This window comes from Ooceraea biroi, chromosome 7 (genome assembly GCF_003672135.1).
Source record: "Ooceraea biroi isolate clonal line C1 chromosome 7, Obir_v5.4, whole genome shotgun sequence".
In the NCBI taxonomy this organism is placed as follows: Eukaryota; Metazoa; Arthropoda; class Insecta; order Hymenoptera; family Formicidae; genus Ooceraea; species Ooceraea biroi.
The window spans coordinates 12,534,638-12,561,219 of record NC_039512.1 but is presented as its reverse complement, the minus strand read 5'-3'; the positions used below and the strand labels follow the sequence as shown (position 1 = coordinate 12,561,219).

The following is a 26,582-nucleotide window of genomic DNA, read 5'->3' as shown; positions in this document are numbered from 1 at the left end:
CGAACATATACAGTATCGTATCATACATTATGTCGCGAATTTCTGTTAAAATTTACGTTGGAAGAACAAAAGTCCGAATAAAATAAGGAAGAAAACGCAAACTGAAGGTTCGTGGAAACACACGTCGCGAGTTTGTGCGTAACTGAGGTTCACGTAATTCGTAAAAATGATCCAAATAAAATAAGGAAGCAAACATAGAAAAATATCGCGAATTTGCTGAGATTTACTGTGGAAAATCATCCAAATAAAGAGACAAAATGAAGGATGGTAAAAATAAAAATCTACATTTTTATCTTGGCTGTACGGCACGCTTTATGCAATAAGAAAAAAATATGACGAATGTATCGCCGTTTATTTATTTATTCAAAATGATAAATGACTCTCTTCCCCTGAAAGCGGTCCCGAAAAATTCCACGGGCGAATGCACCATTATTATACGTAATAATAATAAAGTTACGCAGCCCAACCTCGGCCGGAGAAGAACGGGATGCGACTGGTGCGCAGCCACTAACCGGCCGCCGGATTAATAAATCTCAATTACGCGAGTTAATGCAGAGGGTAATTCTCTCCCCTAGGCCTCGCGCAGGCAGCCCCGGATGCGAGGGTGAAGGTATTTCTATCGCGCATTGTTGCCGGGACAATGACGCCGGCGATTCCGTCGCGCTTGTAAACCCGTCGTTCTTGAAACTTGTACTACCGTACACCAGCGATCCTCCGTGACATTAACCCTTACGCGATGCCAATCAGTTTGCGCTTCAATTCGCCCAAATCCATTTTTCTGAAGACCGTCGATCGTCGATCAATGGACCTAACACAAAAAATCTAATAAATCTAGCTACCTAAGGTATTCAATAAGTATGCAATGTTCTTCCGCTTGCTAATTTTATGAAAAATTTAAATAAATTTCCCTGAATAAAAATATCGACCATTACATCGACAAACTTATAGCTACTGTATCAGCAACTATGACATCTCTGTCACAGCATGTACTATAAATCAGAAGCGACATGAGCCGAATCGCCGCGGAGGGAGGACGAGAATTCGTGGCGCATTCAGAACAGAATTCGGGGAACGTCTTCCTCGTCAAGGCCTGAAACTCCAAACCCTGGATCTGTCTCGAGGGATCGAGAAGGCCGCTTTCAAGCATCAAGCATCTCGACACCGTCATCGCTAGTGAGCACACGAGCGAGCGGGCCAGTCAGCCAGCTGAATACAAATACGCCTCTCGTTTGCGCGTCGAATTAAACCGAAATAAATCATAAATATTAAACGAGGCTTTCAGTCGCGGGATTACGAGGGGTCGTGGGGCGCGTCCCCATCCTCTGGTACCCCCGAGATGGGCGGAAATTGCGCGCCCTACCTTCCCTCCGGGGCATCCCTGCACTAGGGAATTTCAATGACAATAGGCTTGATGCGCCCGTCGACGCGCATTTTGTGCACCTTCTGCATCATCCCACTCTTGAAGAAGGGTCTGCTGGTCTTCCAGGTAGTGGCGAGACGAGAGTACGTGCTTCCGAGGACGAGAACACTTGACCTTGCCCAAGATCTTCGGTTGGCCGAGCAGTGGTTTGGTTTGGAACCGCCACTGAAGCCGCGGCAGTCTCGTAATGTCAAGTGGATTTTGGTTTAACCGGAAATTCCGGTCCGGGATTTATAATGTCCATCGGAGGACGGACAATGTCGAAAATGGGAGAGCTTCCTTCTGTGCAGTTCCGCCAACGAGGAACTCTTGAACTGGTTTACGCTGAAGTTTCAATTCCGAAAGGATCGCGAGAGACCATGAAGAAAGTTATGAGGAGGAGCGTTATTGAAATGCCAGAGTTTCTGATCTCGTTTCGCGACGAGTTACAAAACTTTCGGAAGTGGATTAAAACTCGCTTCGTAAAAGTACAGCGAGATTACCATATTGCGCGCTTTTATTGATATCTGCGTGGGGAATGGCACGCGCATTACGCTCGTACTTACTTTACCGTTCACGTTAAATAAGAAGGCACTCGTTCTTAACTTTCCCAGCTTTATTATTTGAGATAACAAGAGAGAGGACTATGATTCTTCACGTGAAAAGGAAACCGAATTCGCATAAAAGAAGGAAGATATTATTTCTGTACATCTTTATTTTCACAGAAAGTATATACAGCGCGCTCGGAAATTATACTGGAAAAGCAGTAATTCGAGATGTACAGTCACGCTCAACATTCAACAAGGATAGAGGAATAAATTGAGACTCCTAACGCGCTGCATCAATCATTGCCCGTTCGCCCAGAGAGCTACTACTACAATACATCAACAAAATATATAAAAGTTGCTTTATCCGAAATGCACTCAACACACAGTCGAATGAGAGACAGAGAAAGGTTCGACAGAAACATATTACAATAATACCATTCTGTTTTGCGTGCGATTATTCCAACTGAGATAAAATGTGCATATGCATTTGTTACGCACTGTACAATTCTCTCTCGTGATGGCTGCATACATGGTTTTGCGATTAAAGTTAGAAGACACATTTGGAAAGTAAAGCCACACCTATATCTCACGACAAAAGTTCTGTCTTTTTGGATTCAGTTATTCTTCTTCCTTTGTACGTCATTCGGTAACGACGAAATGCGCGGCCATCGTGCCGCAACATGCGAAGAAGTCCGACTTCCTCCAAGTTTTCCCCGTGCTTTCCCGGAAGTTGGAAAAGCTGCGACCGTTGCCGAGGGAAAATCGATGGCCGTTTCGGCCGAATCCTCATTCCGATCCCGCAGGAACGAAATGGCTTGATTAACTGACGACGCGTCGTTACTGCGGCCACCCTGCCGGTCTGCTGCTATTACCACCCGTAAGGGTGGACCAGACTTAAGGGGTGCCCCGGGCAAGAGAGAGACGGCTGGGACGGCGCGCCCCCTTCGCCCTCGCTTTATTCGCCTACGTGCTGCGATCACGTTCGTGGTTTTTTCCTCTCCCTTTCCCCGATAAAAAGCCTTTCTCACCGCGAGGGATGCGTTCGGAGCCAGTGGAGGTCCATTGCGGAAGAAAATGATGCACCATTCTTCCATCTGGCCTGAAGTTCGAAGTCCAAAATGGCAGCACTTAGGAATAGCACAAGGAATTTTTATGGCGCTCGAACGATCCGACGGAACTAATCGAGTTCTTCGTTTCATCAGTTTACCCATCGAATAGATCGCCACTGCAGCATTCGAGGTGTTCAGCATCAAAACTGAGTAAAATCCCATACACAAAACCGACTTTTTCGAGAAGTCCGAGGGAATATTGTAATGCGTTTCTCGCTCTTCATCGCGGTTCTTTATTTCGCGCGTCCACGTGCTTCGTAAACGGCTCGTAAACATTTTTATTATCGTCGCTCGCGCTCGGATTAAACGATAAAATCGCTCATCTCGAGCGATGGAATGGTCGACTTAGAATCGATATAATTGCAGTGAGTTCAGAGCCCTACAGACTCAGGGAAACAATTTACATTTTGAACAATGTGCAGGGGAAATATCATGCTATCAATCTACATTGATATCAATAATTAATATTTATAAAAAAATTATTTCTATTATTATAGAACACATGTATCGGTTTAGATCACTCGAAAAGTAGCTCGATCGAGAATCGCTCGTCTTCTCGAGTGAGCTTTGTCATTAAGCGCAACGTGGAAGGACAACGATCCTCAACGATGAAGATGATCTTCTCTCAAGACGACAAAGATCGCCCTTTCCCTTTCGCTCGAGTAAACTCAACCGGTCGCGCAGCATATGGGGGAAGCGCTAATGCCGTTTTATGGGCCGGCTGATACCCATAACGCAACATGGTACCCCGTGATGACGGTACCAGCTCGCGGGAAGACGTACGCGAGGGCGGAAACCTTATTGTCGTCGTCGTCATAGTCGTCGAGAATTGCCGTTGTGGGTCGAATAATGCGCCTCGCCGTGACGCTTTACGTTATTCATAAGGCGGGTTGTCCGCATTTACGGACGCTTTTGACGGTACGACGCGGGGCGGCAAGAGTCGCAGTGTGATATCGAATATTAACGGTAATCCGTTTCTTTTGCACGTCAAGTGTGCACGACACGGTAGGAGATTTCTGTCAAGATGGTGCAAGTAGTTTGAGATGCAAAATTAACGCTCCTTGTGAAACGTCGGTCAGCTATCAGCAAGAATTTACGGCTCGCTGATAATCACGAGCAAATGTTTGTTAGCAGCAACGCTTGTCAGGTACGTACATGTTTATTCAGGTAGTAAAGCAAATTGCAGAATCATGTTCGCCGCATGTCGACCTCCTTTGACCAATATAATCAATATTGCCAATGGAGTAATTTGCTCATAATGGTAAGATGATGTTACAACACTGATTACAGAATATCAAGGAAGATTATATATTTATTTACGCATGATCTTGTACGCTCATATATTTTTGCAATACATTACAATTTTTGAGATATGTAGACTTTATATTTTCATACATTTATTATTTACAGATATTTTTCGTTTTTCTTTTAATGCTTAAAAAGTACGTAAAGAAAGTAATTTAGACTTGTTTTCATATGGAATTATTAATCAAGAGTTTTTTATACTCGATATGTCATGAATATTATTTGGATGCTCATGAAACTGACCTTGATACCCACTCCCTAGTCATAAATTGCGACTCCATCATCCCTTAAGTTCAATTGCTTAATAAGCATGCCCGCCTTGGAGCACTCGTCTCCTTTTGATCAGAACGTGAAAGCGACGTGAGACAAAGACGGCACTCGCGGGAGTCTTTTTCTTAAAATTCAAAGGAACAGCAATCACACGTGTCCCGCCGTTAAGGGAGGCAAGCGAGGTGAAAGGGAGCCAAGAAGAAGGGTGGGAACAGGCGGAGGGCGTAAAGGAGATAGATAAGGGAACACGCGGAGGGCAAAGGGAACGAAAAGGAGAAAGCTTGAGTGAGATTTTCAGACAAAGGCCGGGGTGTTCGAGTAGTTGCTCGCGGCATTGTTGCCCTTTACCCTCCCGCAACCGGCCGCAAGCACGAAGGGATTGCCGACCCTCGCGCGGACGACGCAGGAAACACTTTGCCGCACGAACCGGAAGTGCGGTCGTTTGCCGCTTCCCGAGAGATCCGCGCCGTGTGCGCACTTCCTGGTTATTTCAGCTCGTTCGTTTAGCAAGCGATTCTCGTAATTCGACCGAATTACCGGATATTCCGGAAAATGCCTCGCTCGTTTTTCAGGTCAGACACGATGGGATATCTGATAACTTTTACTCATATGCGGAATTTTAATGAAAATTGCTTTCGTTAAAGTAACAGGACACTATATATATTAGTGAGATAATATTTTTATTGGACGAATTTGAAATTACAGTTCCCTGATGTCAAGTTCTTGATTGTGTATTCATATCGTTGTCATCATGTCATTGCTTATGCGACATGTTACGGATGTCATCCGAATTGAATAATATAAGTGACAACCTCATGCACCGCTTATGACTCAGTCGTGTCTCGCGTAGTCGAGAGGCACGCATCATTCAACGTGACGTCGCTTCGAGAGACTTTAATACGCTGTTACGACTTGTGCACGAAGTCGTGCGCTATCTCGTGCGGTCGTAAACGTGGTTTTAGTTCGCTCAAGTGGATCGGGAAGAATGAAGAACGCGCAGGTGCGTTCGACGTACGTCCACCACACGCTACTCCACCACACATGCTTGGGAAATACTATACCTATTCAAAACTATCTTTCGTTCTGTCAAATATTTTGTCAAACTTGTAAGATTGATCAGCCGACAATCGAGTTGATCGATTTGGTCGGATCTCGCAACGGAAACAATGTCCCCGTTTCCGCAACAACGCACTGGCCACATCGCGCGAGGTACTCGCACGAGAAGCGACAAACGGAGGGTGGAATGGGGTGAGGGGCTGAGAGGGACGACCGCTCGAGATCCGTCGGCTCATTTTTCTCGGGCGATGTACCAATTTCTTTTCTCCTCTGTCTTCCAGCCGTTCCCCCTGCCCCCTGTCCCCGGTGCTAGGGACACGATCTCATTTTATCTCCTCGACCCCTTACACGATCCGCGTTTGTTACGGAGCACCCCCGTCCGCATCGCCGCCCCCTGGTCGTCTCTCATCCTCTCTGTCTCTCTTAGAGGGTGACTGGCCTCAGGGTGACCGACGGCAGATAGAGCACGCGAGTCGCGGCGCACCAAAGGGGATACTTGTACAGGCCCCGTATCCGACTAGAAGTGGATCTCGAAGGGGTGAGAACCTCCCTTCGTCCCTGTGCCCTCTTGCACCACCATACTCTCCGTCAGTGACGACGGTTTTCGCGAACTTTAGATTGGCGTGTCAGGTGCACTGTTTCGAAGAGCCACTTTGAAGACGTCGAAGAACGGGGGTTGCTGTCGGACATCTTGAATGAGCAGCGTGAAGAATGCATCAGTTTGGAGTTTGAACGAGCTGTTACGACGAATCGTTTTGTGATGTCGGCGTCGCGCAGATCGGTTAATTTTATTCGGTGAAAAACACAGATGCGAACGTTTTTAAAGTTGTTCCTTTGCTCTTAAGTATGCACATCTATCAACGCCCTTGCATTATGAGAAACGCGCAAACTTTAGATTGCAGCGTCGTTATTTCTCAGACTCCCGGTCTTTCCAGATTTTCTGCGGGAGACTTATTGTCTCGTAATAAATATAGGTGTATATACAAAAGAAACACTCATTTCGATTTTTTTATCTAAGAAATATACCGTGCAGTTTAATCCTGCAAAAGAAAAAAAATGAACGTATTGTCTAAATAAAATAAAAAATGGAATATCAAGCTTTTGACGAAGTAACTTTTATTGATCAAAAGTCGATATCAGAGTCACATATACTTGTTTTATCTTTAAAAAATATTTTTCCGATTTTATTTTTGAAGAGAAAATTCGGGCTTTTAACTTTATTTAAAACACACAATGACGATAAGTCTACCAAAATATCAACCTGATAAATTTATATCTCTCTTTCGTCCAAAAATGTTTTTCTTCGCATGCGGATTCTTCCGTTTTCGGATCCTGCTCGATGATAATTTTCCGATCGCACCGAGGTATCGACGGCGGTATCACGAGACGAAGATCTGCGATCCAGGAGAGGGATGCATTATTTATATCGCACGACGACACGTCGAGCGCGATATATCTTCGGGGTGTAGACGGGGTGCGAGAAACGGCTCTCCGTCCCGTTCGCGATCTCTCACTCTCGTTCTTTCTCTCTTTCTCTCTCACTTCCGGACTCTCGTGTCGTGGCTGTCCCCCAAGTTGTCGGCCCCGTAAGAGTTATACAAGGTATTAGCGCGGAAAACAGATGTACGCATGGAGAGGCCGACGTGTCTCTCACTTTCTCTTTCTCTCTTTCTCTCTCTTTCACCCTTCCTGTGGACCGACAATTTGTCACAACGCGCACCCCCGCCCTCCTCAGTGTATCCTCCACTCTTCGAAGGTCCTTCGTGGGCCGGCGTGTGATACGATCGCGCTTGATAAATCATGCGATAAACTAGCGTTATTATCGGCCGCACGGTGCAGCATCCCTATCTGGATCTTCTTTTTTTCGTCTGGCTGTGTGGGAGGAACCGCAGATACCGGCTCTCGATGGGGTTATCCGGGGAGAATGGGAAAGATCCCTGAGACGGTGAACGACGCACGCGAGGCGTGCCGAAGGAAATTTATTGCCGAGATAAGAGGGTCCGGCGTAAAACGCGCGTGAAAACGGGTCCGGTAACTTGCGCTGCCGGAAATGCCGGTAGCGATGTGAGGCATTTCGCTCTTCTGGATGGTCTTCTGGAGAGCACCCCCGGGTCGGCGACGATCGTCGTGTCTGCCATCCAGCGCAAATTTATCCGGGATTCCGCCCCCTATTTACACTTCCGAAACTTAATTCACGAAAAGTTTTTTTTTTGTAACAATTTATTCTCTGAAGCATTTTCGCTTTAGGAAATTGACTCCGTAAAGTGGGTAAGAGAGATATTAAACCGGCCACGTGTGCTCCCATTATTTCTGATGGCAATCCATTTATGATAACATCGTAATGTCATAAATCATAATATAACGTCGTGAATATACCATAAATAAATTATGTATTCGATTGTAGAAACACGCTGAAGAATTCTTGAAAAGTTCTACTTACATTATGATAAAATGTGATAAAATTAAAATAATACGAAAAGTTTATTATAAAAATAAAATTAAAACTAAATAGAACGTGATACTCGAGCTGAAAATCAAGTTAAATATCATTATGCTCCTAATTTGCTTTTCCTGATGAAACTAAAGTGCGAACCGAAGTATGATAACAATCCAGGCAAATTTCTAGAATGCATTAATGATTTCCAGTGTCGATGACGGTGGCTCGTTTGTCTCGTTAATGATTCTCGAAATCGCTGACGATACCGACAACGATGTTGCGGCCGGCACCGACAGAGAGAAGGAGAAAGGAGAGAGCTGATAATCCCTAAATCCGATTATTCGCCTCATCGGTCCTCGACGCAACACCGGCGTGGCACCCTCCGCGTTCAATCAATGTTTCTTTTGCCACCGTGAACGCCTATGGTGACTCGGCCTCTTTCTCCGGCCGGCTTTCATCTCCCGTACTCAACCGAACAGTTGACGGGAATCCTTTGGCTATCGCGGGTAAGAAAATGCACTTTTCGAAGTTCTAAATTTAAATCGGCGCTGATTCAGCACCTACACGTGCGCTTCCGAAGTATAACGCTCACGTATATTTCCCAGATTAGTTCACCCTAAATGTGGATCGCGCTCCAGATACGTTAAATGTCACTGGGTCTGACCGAGCCTGCGTTTGAACGCGCAGTGTACAATAAATCGACATGAAATTACCGTTAATTGTACATATGGCTGTCCCATTTCTCGATGATCGTAGCTAATTGCATCATTTTGCACGCCTTTCGTAAATTATTCATAATTGATCGACTTTCGTGGGTACACAATTAATGTTCTATTTCGTTAATCATCCTGGCGACATAATATCTTGCGTAATATATCGTCCGCGTATTTTTCGAGCGTATTAATCTGGAAGGATACAGTAATGGTACAATAATGATACTCGGATTTTATTTGGAGGCATGATCGCTCTTGCAGTTGAGTACTATACGATGACAACATGCGCGAAGCTTTCCCATGCACAGCTCCGGCTGAAGACAAATGGCAGCGGAGTTCACATTCTAGATCCCGTCCTGAATTTCGACTACAGCGGTCGCTGCGGGATCATTAATTAGCAAGCATTAACAGTCGGTCACTAACGATAGGCACACGTATCGGCATGATAAATTACTTTATACCCGGGGGAGGTACGTAATGACGGCTGTATGGTACCCGATGTACGTGTAACGCGATTATGTCAGGGAATCCTCCCTCCCTCACCTTTCTCCGTTACGTTTGGCGTAATTTCGAAATAAATAATAAAATAAAATCGAGATATTCGAAGCGCGATAAGTTTGATAAAATATTCTGTTAGGATACTTTTCGAATTCAATTATCGAACTGTTTAATCTTTAAGATGTCTTAAAGTCTAAAGATGTTTAAATCTTGAAGATCTTTAAGATTGTAATAGTATAACATTCTATAAAGAAAATAGGAAAAGCATTAATGTATAATACGTCTCTCGTTATCCACCAAATTCGTGATATTCCAACGTCATAATTGCACGCTAATAAAACTCGTCCTCGGAACTTCTCGACGCGTTCCAAGACTGCGGAGCGTAAACTCGCGCTCAACAAGTTAGGCTAAATGACTTAATCTTAAAGCACTGACACCCGACACGGATCCACGTCGAGCGGGCGTACACCCTTATGCCTTTCTTCGCACCCTCCTGGAATTCGTAGCTGTCGTTTCGAATCTCGTCGAGAAGTCTCGAAGGGACTACTGTCAATTAATCGTGCCTGGCCAATGTCGAAGGGTCGCGGGCCCGGATAAGGAGCGAGAGGGGGCAAGGACGTGAAGGCGCCAGAACCTAATCGAATTCGGTGTGAACCACCCCCGTCCCCGATCACCTCCGACGTAATGTCCAGCATCCTGTGAATCCGATTTGTCGGCTCGTTTGCCGCTTTGGAGGCGCACTTTCACGAGATATTCTTGGACGCACTCCTACTCAGGGACTCTTGAATCATCGTTAGTCTTCGTTAATATCTGCCGACTCATCAATTGACATTTTGACGGTAAATATTAATTTACTAGAAAGCGATAGTCCATTAAAAAGTCCATATCGCGATTTGAGAAGGCAAAATAAAGTTAAAATAAGGTATTGAGCGCATATCACGTTTTGTGATAAAATATGATAAAATTGTGTAATATATTCTTGATGTATCTTCTGTGAGAACGGTAAACGATATGTATATAACGGTTGTTTGAGTTTAGTATCTTGTCAATATCATATTTATCATTTCTCACTTCTATCGACACACAAAAACTGACGGCAAAATTATTTGGTTTTGTTACTGTAACAGATATGCGAATAGCGCTCATGAATGTTAGTTTAAATCTTGTTTGAAAAGTGTCAGAAAGTGTCGTAACTGTAAATCGTGTTTTGCAGTGTATCATCGTGCATTTTTAATAAATATGCTCTTTTTATAACGTCATTTTATTTTCAAAATTCAACCTCACGGTCCGTTAAAATCTTCAAGAATTTCGTTGAAATCTCCGAAAATACAATACTGCTTGGTCATTACTAAGGACATTTTCAGAACAAAGAAGTCCACGTGAACATTTAAACGTGAAATTTCTTAACAAGCAAGGTAAAGCTTCCATCTGCAAATATACTAAAGAATATATGATATTTAGACACTTTTATGAGGAGAGAGAGAATGGAAGGAATCGATATTCGCGTCTTAAAAGCGCACAACGTCGACGTGTCAACTTTAATCTAGGACAGCCTTGCGATCTGGGACACGTAAAGATCTGAGTAGCTGATTATATACGCGACCGTCGAGTCGTATATACATGACTTATGTAACTCTTAAAATAAACGATGTAACGATGTACCGTAGCAAGTAATTGAAATTATTCTACAATGAATTATTCTCTGACATAAAGTGCTTCAAATAATCACGTAACATAATCAAATAAATAAAGCAAAGAAAGCGTATATATTTTTGTTCTATCAATTCACTCCCGATAGCTGTGAAAACTGTTCACTGCTAATCGCATTTTTATTTTTCTCATAGAGATAGTTATAATAAATCTTTCTCTATTAAAATATGCATAAAATTGAATATCTTTTTATCTTTATACTTTAATTTTTATGATTTTACAAAATTAGATATCTTAGTAATTTTATTTTACAAGAATTAGTTTCTTCAATATATAGAAAATACATTATATCTAAAATATAGTACAATTTTATCTAAAATTCGATAAATATCTGTCTTTCTTTCTATCTATATACACTTGCAATTTATTATAAGTGGAATTTTCTAACATCTCTTCCTAAACAGTCGCAAATCGATAATTTAGATTTATATTTTTTTAAAAGACAATCATTGCAATTTTTTACAAGAGACATCGACAAATGTGTCCATTCTTCGCATCAGTGACGTGCATTAAAATCGATTACTGTACTATAATACAAGGTAAATTTATTCTTTACGAGATATCACAGCCAACAGTGAACTTCGCTGCAATCGTCGCAACTTTTTCCCGAGTTAGCAAGATTCACGTTGACGTAATTACCCACCGAACTCTACTCACGCACGTGCGGAACGTGTCTGGTGATGTTCCTCGTCTGCTCGCCCGCGTATCCCCGTTCGATTAATCGATACCTCGAGGGCGCACGGCGGCGTTATCGATGCGGCGCGTACTCGTTGCGGCGCGCGATCGATATCTGCGGAATAACGTGCCGCGGGTCAGTCGTTACCAGGGGATCACTCGGTACAGTCGTTGGAAGGGGATGGATGCATCTCCACCCCTCCCCGAGGCATCTCGCTCGCCCGGCCGCACGGTGTACCCCATACACCCACCCTTCTCAGCTGCACCCTAATATAAATATTATTACACTTTGATGGGGTTAGGGTGACACTAGAGAGCCCCCGCAGACATCCCCTATGGATCGCTCGTCATCGTCTTGTGCGCGCGCGCGCTCGTTTCTCTGCTTCTCGCTTTTTCATTAGGCCCGAATTCCGAACGGCGCGTGCCGCGCGTTCTTAAGGGCTTAAAACCCCCTGTTCCTCTCTTTCGCCCTTCTCCTCACCCCCTCCTATCGTTACTTCGTTCTGGTCAACCCTTTGCAGCATCCCGCGATGATATGATACCAGGGTGTAAGTCGTTCTCGTTACTTTTCTCCCAAGCGTGTCGCGGAGAGCGAACGAAGAGAGGATAAGCGATCGCATTACGCTCTTGATGCCGCGCGAAAGGGATTTACGATGAATTCGTGATTGACATTTGCATCCCTTTCTCCCTCCGCACCCCTTCCTCTTGTCGATCGATTTCTCTCCGGATGAAAGAGAGATGCTTTTGTCATCGGTTGCTCTTATGCGAGAGCGAGTGTCGCGATGATGCAATTTTACGTTCCACGATTGGAAAATTCTCTCTCACGAGCGCTGAGCGAGATATTTCCGTTTTGATTAATATTTTAAGAGCGCTGGGAATTGTCTGTTAGAAGTTTAAAATTTGTATAATTGTATTGTATGAATATTTGATAGAAATTAGCTTCATACACAAAGAGAACAAGTTAACGATGTGTCGAGATGGTATCAAGTGCAACACATGGTATCCTTCGGTAACAATGACATCTTTAATAACCGGTTCAACAACATTACAGTGTCATAGGATTTCAGTTACATACGCATTTCGAATTACTTGGTTTTTCATCAGTTAAATATACATACATACATGCGTGTCTTTATGTATAATTATTAGAATCGCGAATGTGTGTGTGTGTATGTTTGTGTGTACAGTGTCCATCTGTCTATGTATGTATATGTCATCTCCTGTACATATATGTACCTGTAAATGTACGTGTATAAGTGTACGTCAGTGTATATGCATGCTGTGTGTACGCGCAAAGTGCGAATGTATTGCAGTTAAATTATGCTACGCTTACGGATTAATCTCGAGATGCACGATCAACTCCTCGTCGCGCACGAATAATTACGCATTATGCACGGATAACTGGATATACATAACTTTGGTGGCTATTTCTCCCCTCCGCACTCCGTTAAAGATATATGCTCGCGTGTCGCACGCTCCGTCATCGAGCTGGAGATCGTCGAGATCCCCAGCTCTTCTCTCTCTCTCTCTCTCTCTCTCTCTCTCTCTCTCTCTCTCTCTCTCTCTCTCTCTCTCGCTCGCTCGCTCGCAACACTTGGGAATCAGATACACGCGGGTTACCAGGTGAGAAAAATATTGTTGAGAAACTAGCGCCCGTGTTCGTGCTCCAAACGTCGCTCACGACCATGCTGAGCAAGGCCTTGTAACACGCAGGACATCATCGCATAGACTATTACTCTTAAAAATCAATAAAATATATAATAATTTTTACAGTCGAGCTCGGTACCTTGAATCTTTTCCAAGCAGAGGAGAAACAACGATCCACCCATCCGCGTATCTGTCTAAGCTAATTATCTACAAATTATTCGATACCGTGTTTTATAGAAATCTTTACAACAGAGAACTTACAACTGACTTAACAGAGAAATTCTCGCCGTTTTCACTGTTTCCTGACTTAATTGCAACGTATGGTAGAATCGTCAAAACTTAACGAAATTCGTGAGAACGGCGAGTCTTTCGAGTTGGTCGTACGCGCGATAACTGAGGATTTCAAGAGCAAAGTAAAATTAGCCACGCTGCTTTCTTCAAAATGTATTCTTAAGAATGCAAAACGATTTCTCCTTCGAACAAATTCACCCAATAACAATCGTAAAATTGTTAATATAATGCAAAGCGTAACTGATCTCGTTTTGAGAAAAAAACACGTTCCCGTTTCGCTTTTAAGATCCTCAGGTTCTGCACACAAACCGGGGGTATCAGAAGCGTACACCTTTGCCCAGCACTGGCCTTTAGTCCCAGGAGATGGGAAAAAGGAAAAGGGATTTTATACTCACGTACTGTCGCTTTCACAACACTCACCAATGATATGATACAAGTAGGCAAGATATATACCGGGTGTCCCACAACTGCTGCCACTACATCAATCACTATCATCGCGACTACTAGAAGTCAGAAGACGAAAAGAGCAATGCATGTTTCAATGTTCTCAAGGGACTTTCGCAATATTTGAGATATGATTACAATTAAAAATGTAATAAATTTCATATGCAATGAAAACAGAAGATTAATTATCTTCTTTATTAAATTTTAAGCGGATTTTTTTCAAAATCTCTATTGAGAATTCTAATTGTAGATTTTACTTCTTAAAAATATTGAAGCGAATTGGAGCACTCGTGATTGAATTGAGTGACGATAATTTTGAGACACCCAATATGTGACGCATTGCGTAGAAAGGGAAAGGAAGATACCTTCTTCCTTTCCATTTCACGCACGCATAATATAGTGTATTTACAAGAGACAAAAGAAGCTACTATATAATTTTTCATATGATATACGTGTATGTATAACCGCAGTGCACCGATGCAACGCCTCGCCGATAATTATCGCGTATTCTTTGGTACGTAACACTTTCGACTTTGCTACTCTCGAAAGAGAACGCTCGGGTAACCATTGTACATATCAAATGTAATGCATAAATACGAATATAATGCAAAGATAAAATTAAAGAAAGAAATTGCATGGTGCATCGTAAAGAGAATCACAAAGAGACGCGCGATAAAAAAATATATTATACGAAACGTAATATCCATTTATACAATAAGTATATAATAAATAAATAAATACATTTAATTAAATCGACTAGACAAGTCAAAGGCTCATACAAGGCTCAACCTTGGAATCTACGGGTCGAAAACGACATTGCGGGTTATTTGCGGGTTAAGAGCAGGGAAATTATCGTTAATTCCATAATGACATACCAGCGACACAAACGCGCCGTACGAAGCGTCTCGATTATGCTAAAACATCGGCTTTCGCGGTGAATCCGCCACGAGCGCGGAATCGCGGCGGTAATTATCGGCGTGCCACGCGCTACCGTTACGATAAAGTACTTAACGTTAGAGGCCAGCTCGTATATAGAAACGAAATGCGCCGTCGCGGAGATAAAACGCGCTCCACTCTCCCTCGCAGCTACAAAACGAAACGCGTATAGCCTACGTTTAGGTACATGTGTATAGCGGGTCTCTAATAGAAAGTGTGTCTACGTTAGGTCGGGTGATGCACACTCGCGTTGAATCTTTTTGCGGGAGAGCTTTACGATATTCTTGTCCATGCCGCGAGCCCCGCGGCAGGATGGGGATTAAAAATTTGCGAAGTTCAGGCACTGTTAACTCAAAGCAGTCGCGAGGCCGGGCCTCGAGCCGATCCGCCGCGACGTCATCGGATGGCGAGCGGTCATCCCGAGGTCCGGTCGCGAGCGAAGCGGATTCTCCCTGACGAGTGAGGAGCAACCCTCCTCTCATCATCATTATCCTTTTCGCGCCCTTCATGCTAATCGACGATGACGAACGATGCCGATCGCGCGCGAGCGCGCGGGTGTGCTCGTTAATGATTAACTCATTTGCTTTGCGTTTCTCGTGGCGTCTTCTAGTATTGACGAGTAGGTACGAATGTGTACTGTGCACTCGGCCGTGAAGCTTGGCGGGTTGTCGACAAGGAAAATCGCGCAGGCAGACCCGCGCCCGTGACGGTGAAGTCCGCTCGCGACGGTCCCCGCGAAACCGCGCGGTCGAGTCAGTCTCCGACACACGATTAAGAGATTCGACATATTTACATGTACATATAGAAATATGCGTACGTTAGAGTCTACGTGTAGATTATTATGCAGATTTCGCGCGCGATTATCCCCGCGCGAACCAAATCGACAAGGTTCCGAGAACGAAATACCTCTACAATTAGAAAAGTAATCTCATAAAAATACAGATATGTTCACTTTGTCGCGCTTTGGTACTGGTATTGCTCCATTATTGCGGCAAAGTACTCGATCGGACTGAAAGGAGATGTAGAGTCTCGCATTGAAGCGCGAGGAAAATCAGAAAGAATTTTCTTGAAATACTGATTATATTTGAGTTCTTGAAGTTGCGGTCAATTTATCAATTTGTACTTATTATATTTAACAAAATAGAAGATATATTCTCTCAGAATTCTAACAACAATTTATATAATATTTACATAATATAAATATTTATATAATATTTACTTGATACATACGCATACGCGCATATGGATAAATATAATTATACGAGAGACGTCGTCTGGTATTTTGTTAAAACAATGAAGATGTCTTGCTTTTCAGCAAAAACGTGAAATAGAGATGAATGGAGTAGGAAACAAATTTTGAACATTAAAAATTATTTAAACAGAAAAGTCTTTAATAGGCTTCACCATCTGTCTTTCATAACAACATTTATAATAATTATTTATAATAATTAAAATTCCGCTATCGTAGTAGAAGATTTTATTCATAACATGAAACGTACGTCAAGCAACAATTTTAGAATGCGCACATGTGTAAAAGTCTGAAATTCTAATAATTAAAAACAGCTTTTGCAGTCTTAGTTTAATTACTGAAGTGATGTATTCCCGATTTTTCCTTTGTAATGGAATTTATTCGTGCAGGTCGGAGCAGGGACAAGTACTTTGCCAATACAGAGCGGTACGCGGGGCGAGTCTCGACCACCCTCGTCACACTCCTCCTATACAGTCTCCTACTTAACTTAAAGCCTTATCCTAGATTCCTGATTAGTCTTAACTAGTGATATGCTATTTCCGTTCAGCAATAAAACGATCTTCAACGAAAAACAATAAAAACCGAAAACTTGCCCGGCGGCAATCCGCGAGCGAAGGTCCTTGCTGACCGGAAGCCTTCCTCGCGGTCGTGAATCCTTCTTTCCCTTTCAACTTTCCCACAACGTCGACTCTTCACCTGAAGAACGTTGTTTTTTTTCTTTTCTCCGTAGCACCAGTCACATCTCCCGTTTTCTCTCACTCTAATTTTATTTCGATGTTGCGACTAATTTTGTTTCCCTCGCGGTCCTTATCTCTGTTGAAGATCTGCAGTCTGCATAAATACTGTCACTTTACTCCTACAACGTCACATCCTCTGCTAGCGTCAGAACTCGGTGTTCGCGTTGCCATTTCTCACCTTTCCTTTCTTCTTCTCGTTCTCGCGACTCGTACTACACACTTGCGAAACCTCGAACAGATCCCAGGACCGTCAGGATTCACCGCTTTCACGGAGCAACAGTCCGTGGAATTTCTCAGGGAATCACTCTGGAAGTCGTTGCCTCTGTCTGTCACCCCCGACTAGTACCGGTATATTTTGAGTACGATCGAGATCTAGCGGATGCTGATACGATCGACGATCCCCCAGGCAATCTCTCTCTTTCCTTCTTTCTCCTTTTCCGCCTTTCTTTCGTCTTTTCAATCTAGCGTCCCGATCACCCGCTCCTGAAGTCTCGCCGACCTGCCGCCCTACGACGACTCTGTCGATTCTCTGCTGATAAGTGGAAGCCTGTCTCGAAGACTCTCGAACGCACTCCCGAGCGAAAGGACATGCCTGCCTTCCAATCGATCGCGATCGTCAAACAATCGAGCGACAACCGGCGATGGCTGATCGCTCTTAGTACATGCCTTGCCTGAAAGGATTACTATCCCCGGCTGGCCGCTGCTGATCCACTTCCGGTCTTCTGAAAGGGTTCACGTCGACTTGCGGTCCCCTCTGCTCCTGAACGTGATCAGCGGGGTAATTTCTTTGCTGACCATAGCCAGCCTGCTGATTATAAACTGGCGGTTGTTCGACAGGTTGATTGTAGCCCATCGCGTTCTGCGCACCATAACCGACGTGCTGATCATAGCCGTGCTGTGTCGTTTGGTAATTCTGATCGTAGCCTTGATCGATGTTGGTCTCCATGCGCGTCTGGTTCAGATGGTTACCAATCTCGCCGGTTATTGGCCGCTGCTCCTGTAGAACGTAGGTCTGGTATTCCTTATCGGGTGGGTCTTGCATCAGGATGTTTGCCTCGTCCTGGAACGGCTTGAAGTCGTAGATGTGCCGCAGGTAGTAGAGCATGGGCGCGTACAGTAGGTTCGAGAAGGCGATGCCGATGTTCAGAGCTGTGAATCCAATCGCCTCGACCACGCCGCCGGCAATGATTGGCCCGACTGCGTATGCCACGCTATACGAGATATCGGCAATCGCGTAGATGCTGCCGTACACCGACACGTACCTGACATCCACTAGGTAGCCGAGCGTGGGCAACAGGGCGGTGTCAATGAGCGCGATGCCAAAGCAAATACCGCACAGCGGTATCATCAGCACTTTGTACGAGTTGGCGAATGGTATGATAAAGCAGCAGAGACCTTCGAGCGCGAGTCCACCCGCCGCCATCAGCCACTGGTACTGCGGGTATTGCTTGGCCATCTTCACGGTAATCACCACGCCGAACACGTGCGGGAAGAAAGCTGGCAACCAGACCATGCCGATCTTCCAGTTGTCGTGCGTCATCGTGTCCTCCATCCACAACGAGATGGTCGGCTCGAGAAAGGCAAGCGCAACGTTAGACATCATCAAGGCTCCTGCGCAGACGGCGATGTACGGGTCCATCAGCAGCCGCCAGATCGGTATCGTGGGTTTGGCCTCGCGATGGCAATCGCGCAACTGCTCCTTTAACGGTTTCATCACTAGCAACAGCATAAAGCCATCCGCCAAGCTGACGAATGCTAGTATCAGGAATGGCACCTCCTTACCGGCGAACTGATACAGTGCACCGCCGAATGGAGGCGCGACCAGGCAACCGAAACTGATGAACGCCAGGGCGATGCCAAGCGCTTTCGAGCGCTCGGACTCCTCAGTGAAGCGATCGGCAATCATGGCGAGACCGGCAGTGTCGGCGAACGCGGAGCCCACTCCCTGCAGGCTGCGCGCAAAGAATAACACCCCATAGCTCTTACCGCACGCGAACACGCTTGTCGACAGGAACATGATGCACAGCCCAATCATCATGGGGACGTCGTAGCCGATCCGATCGATCAACGCGCCCGAGAACGGGTTCACCATTAGTTGCACGATTGCCTTAGACGCGAACAGCACTCCCGTAGCGGAGTCTTGGCCATGATGACCCGGGGGACCGGTGACGTTGGTCGTTTCCTCAACCGGGCCAAACGCGCCGACGTACTGCAGATAGTCTGGTATGATCGGCACTATCACCATGTACAGCATGTTGTCCAGCAACAGCGCAATGCAGACGATGATCAGGACCAGCTTGCGCTGAGCCTTAGGCTCCTGCAGCTTCGTCCAGATGATCTCCTTGAGCTCGCCAAACTGCATATTCAGTATCGGTATCGTCGTCATGGTGGCGGCAGTAGGTGATGGTCGCGGAGCGACCGCTGCTTCTTCCCGTGTTCTGTGTCTGTGTTTAGTGCGAGGGACTAATCGCGGTCACCAGTCGTGCGACCTCGGGAAGCGAGCGTGACGAGGAGTTCGTCGCGATTGGGGCGGCGCGCATCAGGCCGGGCCGGGGGTAACCTACAACAGATCACCGAGTTGGCACGATTAGCACGCGGTGGATGCTAGACTCGCGTTCGCGTTCACGATCCGCGTCTGCGATCCGCGTACACGCCGGTGCCGCGTAGCTCCTCCGCGATCGTGATCGTCGTCGATCGCAGCGCGATACGCGTCTGGAGAAGCAACGAGAGAAGGGATTTTTGGGGGAAAAATGGTTGCTGGACAGAAGACAAGAAGACAGGGGAGCCCTGACCCGGCCTGATCAGCGCAAAGCGGTTTCAACAAGACCCCGACCCAAACCTCATGCCCCGACCTCGCGAGGTTGTCGTTGCAGAAACGCACACTCGCTTCTCTTATCCATTTTTCTCACTTGTTTTCTGTTTGGCTTGCTTCCCCGCACGTACGGAAAAGAACGCGACACCGGATAGAGGCTCCCCCACGGTATAAGAGATCGACTCTGTATACCCGAGACTGGTATATCGCGCATCGCGTTACGGCGGAGATAAAAACAGCACGGAAAAGCACCGAGGAAACAAGAGGGTCGACGCGTGTTACAAGACATTGTCAGTGGGGTTGCCGCTAATCACTTTGAGAATGTTGCTGCCACAGAGATGTATCCCCGTGCTAATGACGATATTGCTGTCCGAGTTGTTTGTCGAGTCGTCAGTCTCCGTGAAACGATGACCAATTACACGAAAAATAAAACAGGAAACTATGTTGCGTCTTTCCAGACTTAGCAACAAAAAGATAATATTTAAATGGTATATTTTCAACAGTTTGATTAAGAAATTATTATTTTATTAAGAATGAGATTTTTCGATATTAGAAATTACTTTATGATAAACATTGTTTTTCGAATACGTGTATTTTAACTTTATCTTTGAAATTATCTGCTTTTTTTAATCGTTTATCAAGTACAAAATGTGATAAAAAATGGCACACACAGCTTCTATGAAATTATTCTTTAAAGACTCAATGAAGTAACAGCTCTAGGAAATTTCCGAAAGAGCTAACAATCGTGGAGAGAAACCATATTCTATGCAGTGATGGAAAAAGTTTGTAAGTGCATTTTCTATTAATTGCACTTACCGACTTGTCCCGTCCATAGTTCAACGATCCGAATTAAAAATCTATTTCAATCTGTTTGTTATTATTTCTCTCGAGAGGTAAAATCTTTGTTTAACGATGTACTTTAAAGTTACCTCTCGATTATCCGCCTGCTCTGTTATTATTCTGATTTATCAAAACCTTTCGCGAAGAGAAAAACATGTACCCCGATCAAGTAAATTACTCTATAATAAGTGCGAGTTAACATTTTTTACCCGAGAACTAAGGCAACCGGATCAATGGTTCTCGCGCATCTGCAAAATGGCGCCTGTCGATCGTCATCATCGTCATCGCTCGTTAATGACGCAACTTGATAAATAGACGAACTCGACCACGGCGGATGAGCGAGCCTTCTCAAGATAGTGTATGCTACGATTAACGACGCCGCGCACGAGAAAAGGATTCACCGACTCACCGGAGTTGCTGACGAACTTCTGCTTGAGGGAACTGGCAAGGCGTTGGGGGCCCGCCAAGGTCGGAAGACCGGCGAGCAGGCCGCTCAGAGTCGAGGCGACGTCTGATCCGTCCTCGTCCTTCGAGTCATTCACCGACTCCTTGGCTCCACGCGTCCCTGGGCCCTCCACCTTTTCAGCCGAGTGTCACAACCGAGCCTGCAAGCAGTCATGCATTTTCCGACCGGTTAAAATTTGTGGACAGTGTTGAGCAAACTCGCTTATCGTTCTGCAAAGAAGCAGCTGAAGAAGAAGAATCAAGGATCATGGAAGGCCAGTTAAATTCAGTTTAATTCGGTTAGCTAAATTTGCAAAGTACGTTTCGGATCAGCAGATCCAGGGTAGCGTCATCTCCGATGAATATGCAATATCGGAGATCTAGGTCAGGCGTCACTAATCTGATGAAGACAATTAAAGATTGAAAACAACGTGATCCAGTAGCTACAGCTGTTTTCTCTCGCGGAAAGCTGATCAGAATATTGGCCATAGTAGGGTTATTAAGGCGATTGCAAATTCCTAAACTGAGTTACACTCCCAAATGCGATGTGTCCCCTTTGGGGAGGAAGTGACGCGTCGTTTGAGGGCGGGACAGAGTCCGTCGACCTTCGAGTTAAAATTCATCGTCAAACATATTTTTAACCCGCGAGGCACATCGCGCAACGTTTGTACTCTACATATTCATGTCTTCTCGTACGGTCGACACAATTTTTGCTAACCTTTCTATTATCTTATGTACGCGTTACCAATGGGCAAGTTAAATTTAGAGTTTCTGCATCTATCTATATCATCTGAGTCTCCTATACCGAGCATTTGAGGAAGACCGGGCATTATACACGTGTGTAACTTCCCAAGGTAATTTTTTACTCCCCCTCGCCGCATCGCAATATAGTTATTTGATAGCCACGTGTTATTTCGTTCCCCGTTGTTTGCAGGGAGTGCAGCAATATCTCTTATTACCCGCGTCGCTCTTGTAAACTACAAATTTCAACGGGGAACTTCAGGATTCCCTCGGCGCTCGGTTGAACCACATTATGCAACGCCACTCGCGAGCAGCGTTCTCCGTTGGAGAATGTGAGTCGGAAGCGAAAACGCCATGCTGCTTTTTCGAGACTCTAATTATCTATCATTTTTTAGCGCTAAACAGATATGAATTTGCATAACATAGTACAATCATTTTCTGCAATTCACGATCAATGACGTCTTTAACTTTTCTTATAATCCCCAGTCTAAAATGTCAGATTGAAAATAAGGTAGCATTATTGACATCACAAATTGCGGCAAAGTTAGATATAAATAAATGTGAGAGAAAAGATATAGCGACAATGTGGTTATTTCAAATAACGGCTTCATAAATTGAGACATATTCTAGATAAGCATTGCAGGTTTTACGCAAATATTATTTAGTTTATTATTTCAAGTGTCATTTGAGCAAACAAGATAGAATAAAGCGTGAAGATAAATCGTGTAGCTATACGCCGAAAGTAGAATGTATCTCCTTGTGCGTCACATCTGAGGAATTCTATTATATTACATTACAACAATAACATCTACATCTGCTTGGACCTAAAGTCAGGAACAATCTTGAGTCAGGAGCAATCATGAAATTATCAAAAGGGCAACTATATTGGAAATCTTGTCAATGTATGACGTGTATGACGCAATCATTACCACCATCGTTTTGCCGCAACCTTTCTCGACTCAACCCGAGTGTCAGAATAAGAAGACAACCTTTAACTACTCAATGAACATCAAAATGGATGGAGAAAGAACACTGATGAACATACAGGATCCCAGTTTGAGTCATTGTACCGAAAATCACTGATTCCTGGCAGACGTCTCTGTGAGTCGCGCACCAGAGGACCCCCGCAGGCGACAGCAAACGCGCACGCACCGTTCAAATCTTCTTAAGGGATGAAGAGGATGAAGACGGACAGAACGAAGCAGAGGAGCAAGGTGTACGAGATGCGCAGGCAGGAAACAGGAAACGAGATCTCGGTCGGAATACTTACTAAGACCGAAGAGGGCTCCCGATGGCAGGGGCGTCTCGGCGTGTCTCTCCGTCGGGGTGGCTTTGGAACGTCTGCCCTCCGAGTCCTCCCCGCCACCGGGTCGCCGCGGCGCCCTCTCTTGCCGTCGTCGTCATCGTCGGCGGCGGCGAGCTCCCCGTGTAAGGCGCGGCAGGGCGCAGCCGCGGCTAGTAGGACCCAGGGATTGGCGGCGGTACGACTATGCGTCAGCCCCCAAACCCTCCACCATCGATGGTACGTGGTGGCGGCGGCGGCGGCGGCACCCGCCGCCGCGTTCTCCGAGGGAGAGTGACGGGGATGGCAAGGGTGGCCACACACGGCCGAGAGGGTGCAGGCAGGGAGGGCGAGACCAGGTATAACGACGACGGTCGATGCTGCGCGGTATTTCTGGCGTCAGGTCGATATCGGCCTCACCTGTGCGTGGCGACCGACGAGCCGCCCTCGCCGCTCACCTCGAGCTAGCGGGCGAAGGGGTTCTCGAGCGCGTGCTGCCGCGCGTTTCACCCCCCGGACAGTGCTCGTCAACCGGCGGCGCCTGTTCGTCGTCATCTGGATCAGGTGGACCTGATCTGATAAGGGTAGTAAGGGTGAGAGGTCTCGAGACGCTGCCTTGAACGGCGACACGGTCGCAAGCACGGTTGCGCTCGCAGGTTTTCATGAGATATCATCACCGTGCTTTCTTCCTCTGATCCTCGTTTACTGGACTTGATCCGGAGCAAGGATTACATAGTAGAAGTTCGCTGGCACTCGGCGCGAAGACCGAGCTTGACAATGCGATTCGATACATGGCGGAGATCGCGATATCACTCCGCTGGAATAATGGGCGGAATTTCTCCGTTACGCGCTAGTGCAGAGCTCCTCATCATATTTAGATACTGAATTTCGAGATCGAGCAGTAGTTGGCGAGGAGTTCGCGCTCGTTTGTTCTGAGTGAAATTGTAACTGACAACGTACATACGGCTAAATCAGATTTTACTTCATTATACAGCAGATGGTTAATACTGAAATATAACTATATTGACCCTGTAACATTTCATATGGAATGCCGCATTGAAGTCTCTATCCTCTTCTTTCCTTTCCGTGCTAATACGAAATACTAGAGGAACATGGCAAAATTAAGATTGCCATGAATCTTAATGAGAATCAAAATGAGATTTTTCCTTAACAAAGTATTGAATGAAAATTGCAAAGTTAATTCCAAATTTATTGAAAATTATTCTCTACTTTTTTTTTTATTTTTTATTTTATATTATCTGCTGCCTACTTTTGTGTTCTCTCTTATTTTTTCTTTTATTACCTATTTTCTTTTTTGCTCTCTTATATCATGCAAGATGTGAAAAAGATCTGGCAAATTTACGACAGGCACAACGATTTTTTTCTCTCGCGACTTCCAAGATTGATCTTAAAAGATTTTTATTCTCTCTCACATTTCTGAAGAACATGGAGGAAGGACACGGAGGCAAAGTCAATGGTAGCCAAGTGGCTACGCACGAGCGGGTTGAGAATCAGTAACGTTCGAGAGGGGGATGCGAGAGGTCAAAAGTCGGGTGACCGAGACTGCGTAACAGGTTCGTGCTGCTGGACTTGCTCAACTCCTGCGTAAACCGATCCATTTTCATTATCGTAGATAAAGTCAAAGGTATTTTTATATCGGAGCACGCATTACTTCGTATATACTCGCGGATATCAATATAAAAAATATCGTGTCTCTTACACGAGTGCGTTATTTTTAAAAGAATTGCATTATTTTTAAACAAACTACGTCAGTTATTTTTACATTTTCCAATTTTCTCTGATCTTTATTTCCAGAGTTGAATTCTATACAGAAATACAGAAATACTAAAAGAAATAATTTTGGAATCAGATCAGAACTTCCTACAGAAAAGCCAGCTCAATACAATCTAGAATCACGTGACTTACTTGCGACTAAAAGATGCAAAATATAACAACTACATACATATCATCAGCAAATTTCAACTTTCTAATGTAAACTTTATTGCGCTGCGTGTGATTGTTAATATGAGTTTGATATGTCTGAAGAAACAAGAACTGTTGAAGGTGGTAGAGCATCCTCATTAAAGATTACAAACACGAGAGGGGATTGAATCTTTTTAACAACTTTCAGCATGAATACGCCATCGGGGTTTCTTACCCGCGCGCGGGAGACCTATGCGCGTCTATTGAAGTTTCCCATATCGAACACGAGGCTCCAACTCTATAGCTGAGGAACCTCTCGAGAAATTCTACAAAGACGCAGCATGAGCGCGCCGCTATCTGTCATTATTATAATATTACTTAGCATTCATTGCCACCATTATTCCCCACGCGCAACCGTAGATTCTCCAGAACACGTTCTTCAAATAAATAATGAAGACAATTAAATACGAAGTACGATCGCGTGCACCCCGAGTAGCTGCGTTTTCCACAATTTCGAGCGGAGGCGTTTCACGCCAGGCGGAACGTAATAATTTTAATACAGCGGATTGTTGGACGGGAAGGAGCAGCGCAAGATGCAGGACGTTAAATTTAACGTTACGGGCGGTGTTCAACGTCTCGCTACAGTAGAATTTATAGGCAATCGTAGGTGAACGTAGAAATTCGCTGGGGATTAATACCGTGGCGATGCCGAACCACCACCCTTAGCTTATGGCGCCATCGCCCTTCACGCTACGCGGCAGGCACCGTTGCCTGAACGAGCGGATGTTAAATTAAGGCTGTTCCTGACGTCGGGTCGTTATGCCACTTGCGCTCTCGAAGTGTCGTTAAACGATGTTGCCAGATACAACGCGCAACTATGAGCAGGATAACCACCGAATGAATTAATAAGTGAAAATCCAGTTTTCTCCTCTGTCGACAGGCAAAAGAGACAGGTTGAATCAGCATAATTTAACTTGCTACAAAATATATGTCTATAGGACACTTGCTGTATTTATCTTACTGTTATCGTTTTTCTTCTATTTTTCGACCTCTTTCGATCGCACGATATCCACGTTAACTACCTGATTCGTGTCTTTTCGGGACCAAAAATAGATATCGATCAGCCCAGCCAGCTGTTGACCCAGCGGGGCAACGTTACACGTGGACACATTCGTACGTTCTTGTCCCGTCGACCATAGTGACCGCGAAGAGCACTCGATCCATGTCGCAGCGGTGCAACCGCGCAAAGAGCGAGGCTGTCACGTTTTCCCATTTATCGTGTACTTTCGCGCGAGTGCGACTCCTATTTTGCGGCTAAACTCTGGATGCGGGACGGGCGGACAGACAAACGTACGGGCGGACAGATGCTGAAACGATCCCCAGCCCCGATCGTCCCATTAACGTTTCTTCGAGAGCGTGAAAGGGACGCCGCGTTCGCCTGACAGCTCCGCTTTTCCGAATCGGAGCGACTTGGGATTGGCGGTCACGACGCTCGGATTCGCGACGCCCCGTTTCT

General features: G+C 45.1%; 1 protein-coding gene across 1 annotated transcript; it reads right to left on the bottom strand.

The window, feature by feature from the left end:
* Positions 1-12,722: 12,722 nt before the first annotated feature.
* LOC109610998 (vesicular acetylcholine transporter) lies at positions 12,723-21,281 on the bottom strand. Its single transcript, XM_020031794.2, has 2 exons — positions 21,086-21,281; positions 12,723-19,584 (listed from the first exon to the last, which is right to left on the bottom strand). Exon 2 carries the CDS (start codon positions 19,408-19,410, stop codon positions 17,680-17,682), a length of 1,731 nt encoding a protein of 576 aa, XP_019887353.1. The 5' UTR covers positions 19,411-19,584; positions 21,086-21,281; the 3' UTR covers positions 12,723-17,679.
* Between the last annotated feature and the right edge of the window lie 5,301 nt (positions 21,282-26,582).

What these genes read in the sequence shown, in the direction of transcription:
- LOC109610998 (XM_020031794.2), bottom strand. Translation starts at nt 19,410, where the DNA reads ATGACGACGATACCGATACTGAATATGCAGTTTGGCGAGCTCAAGGAG.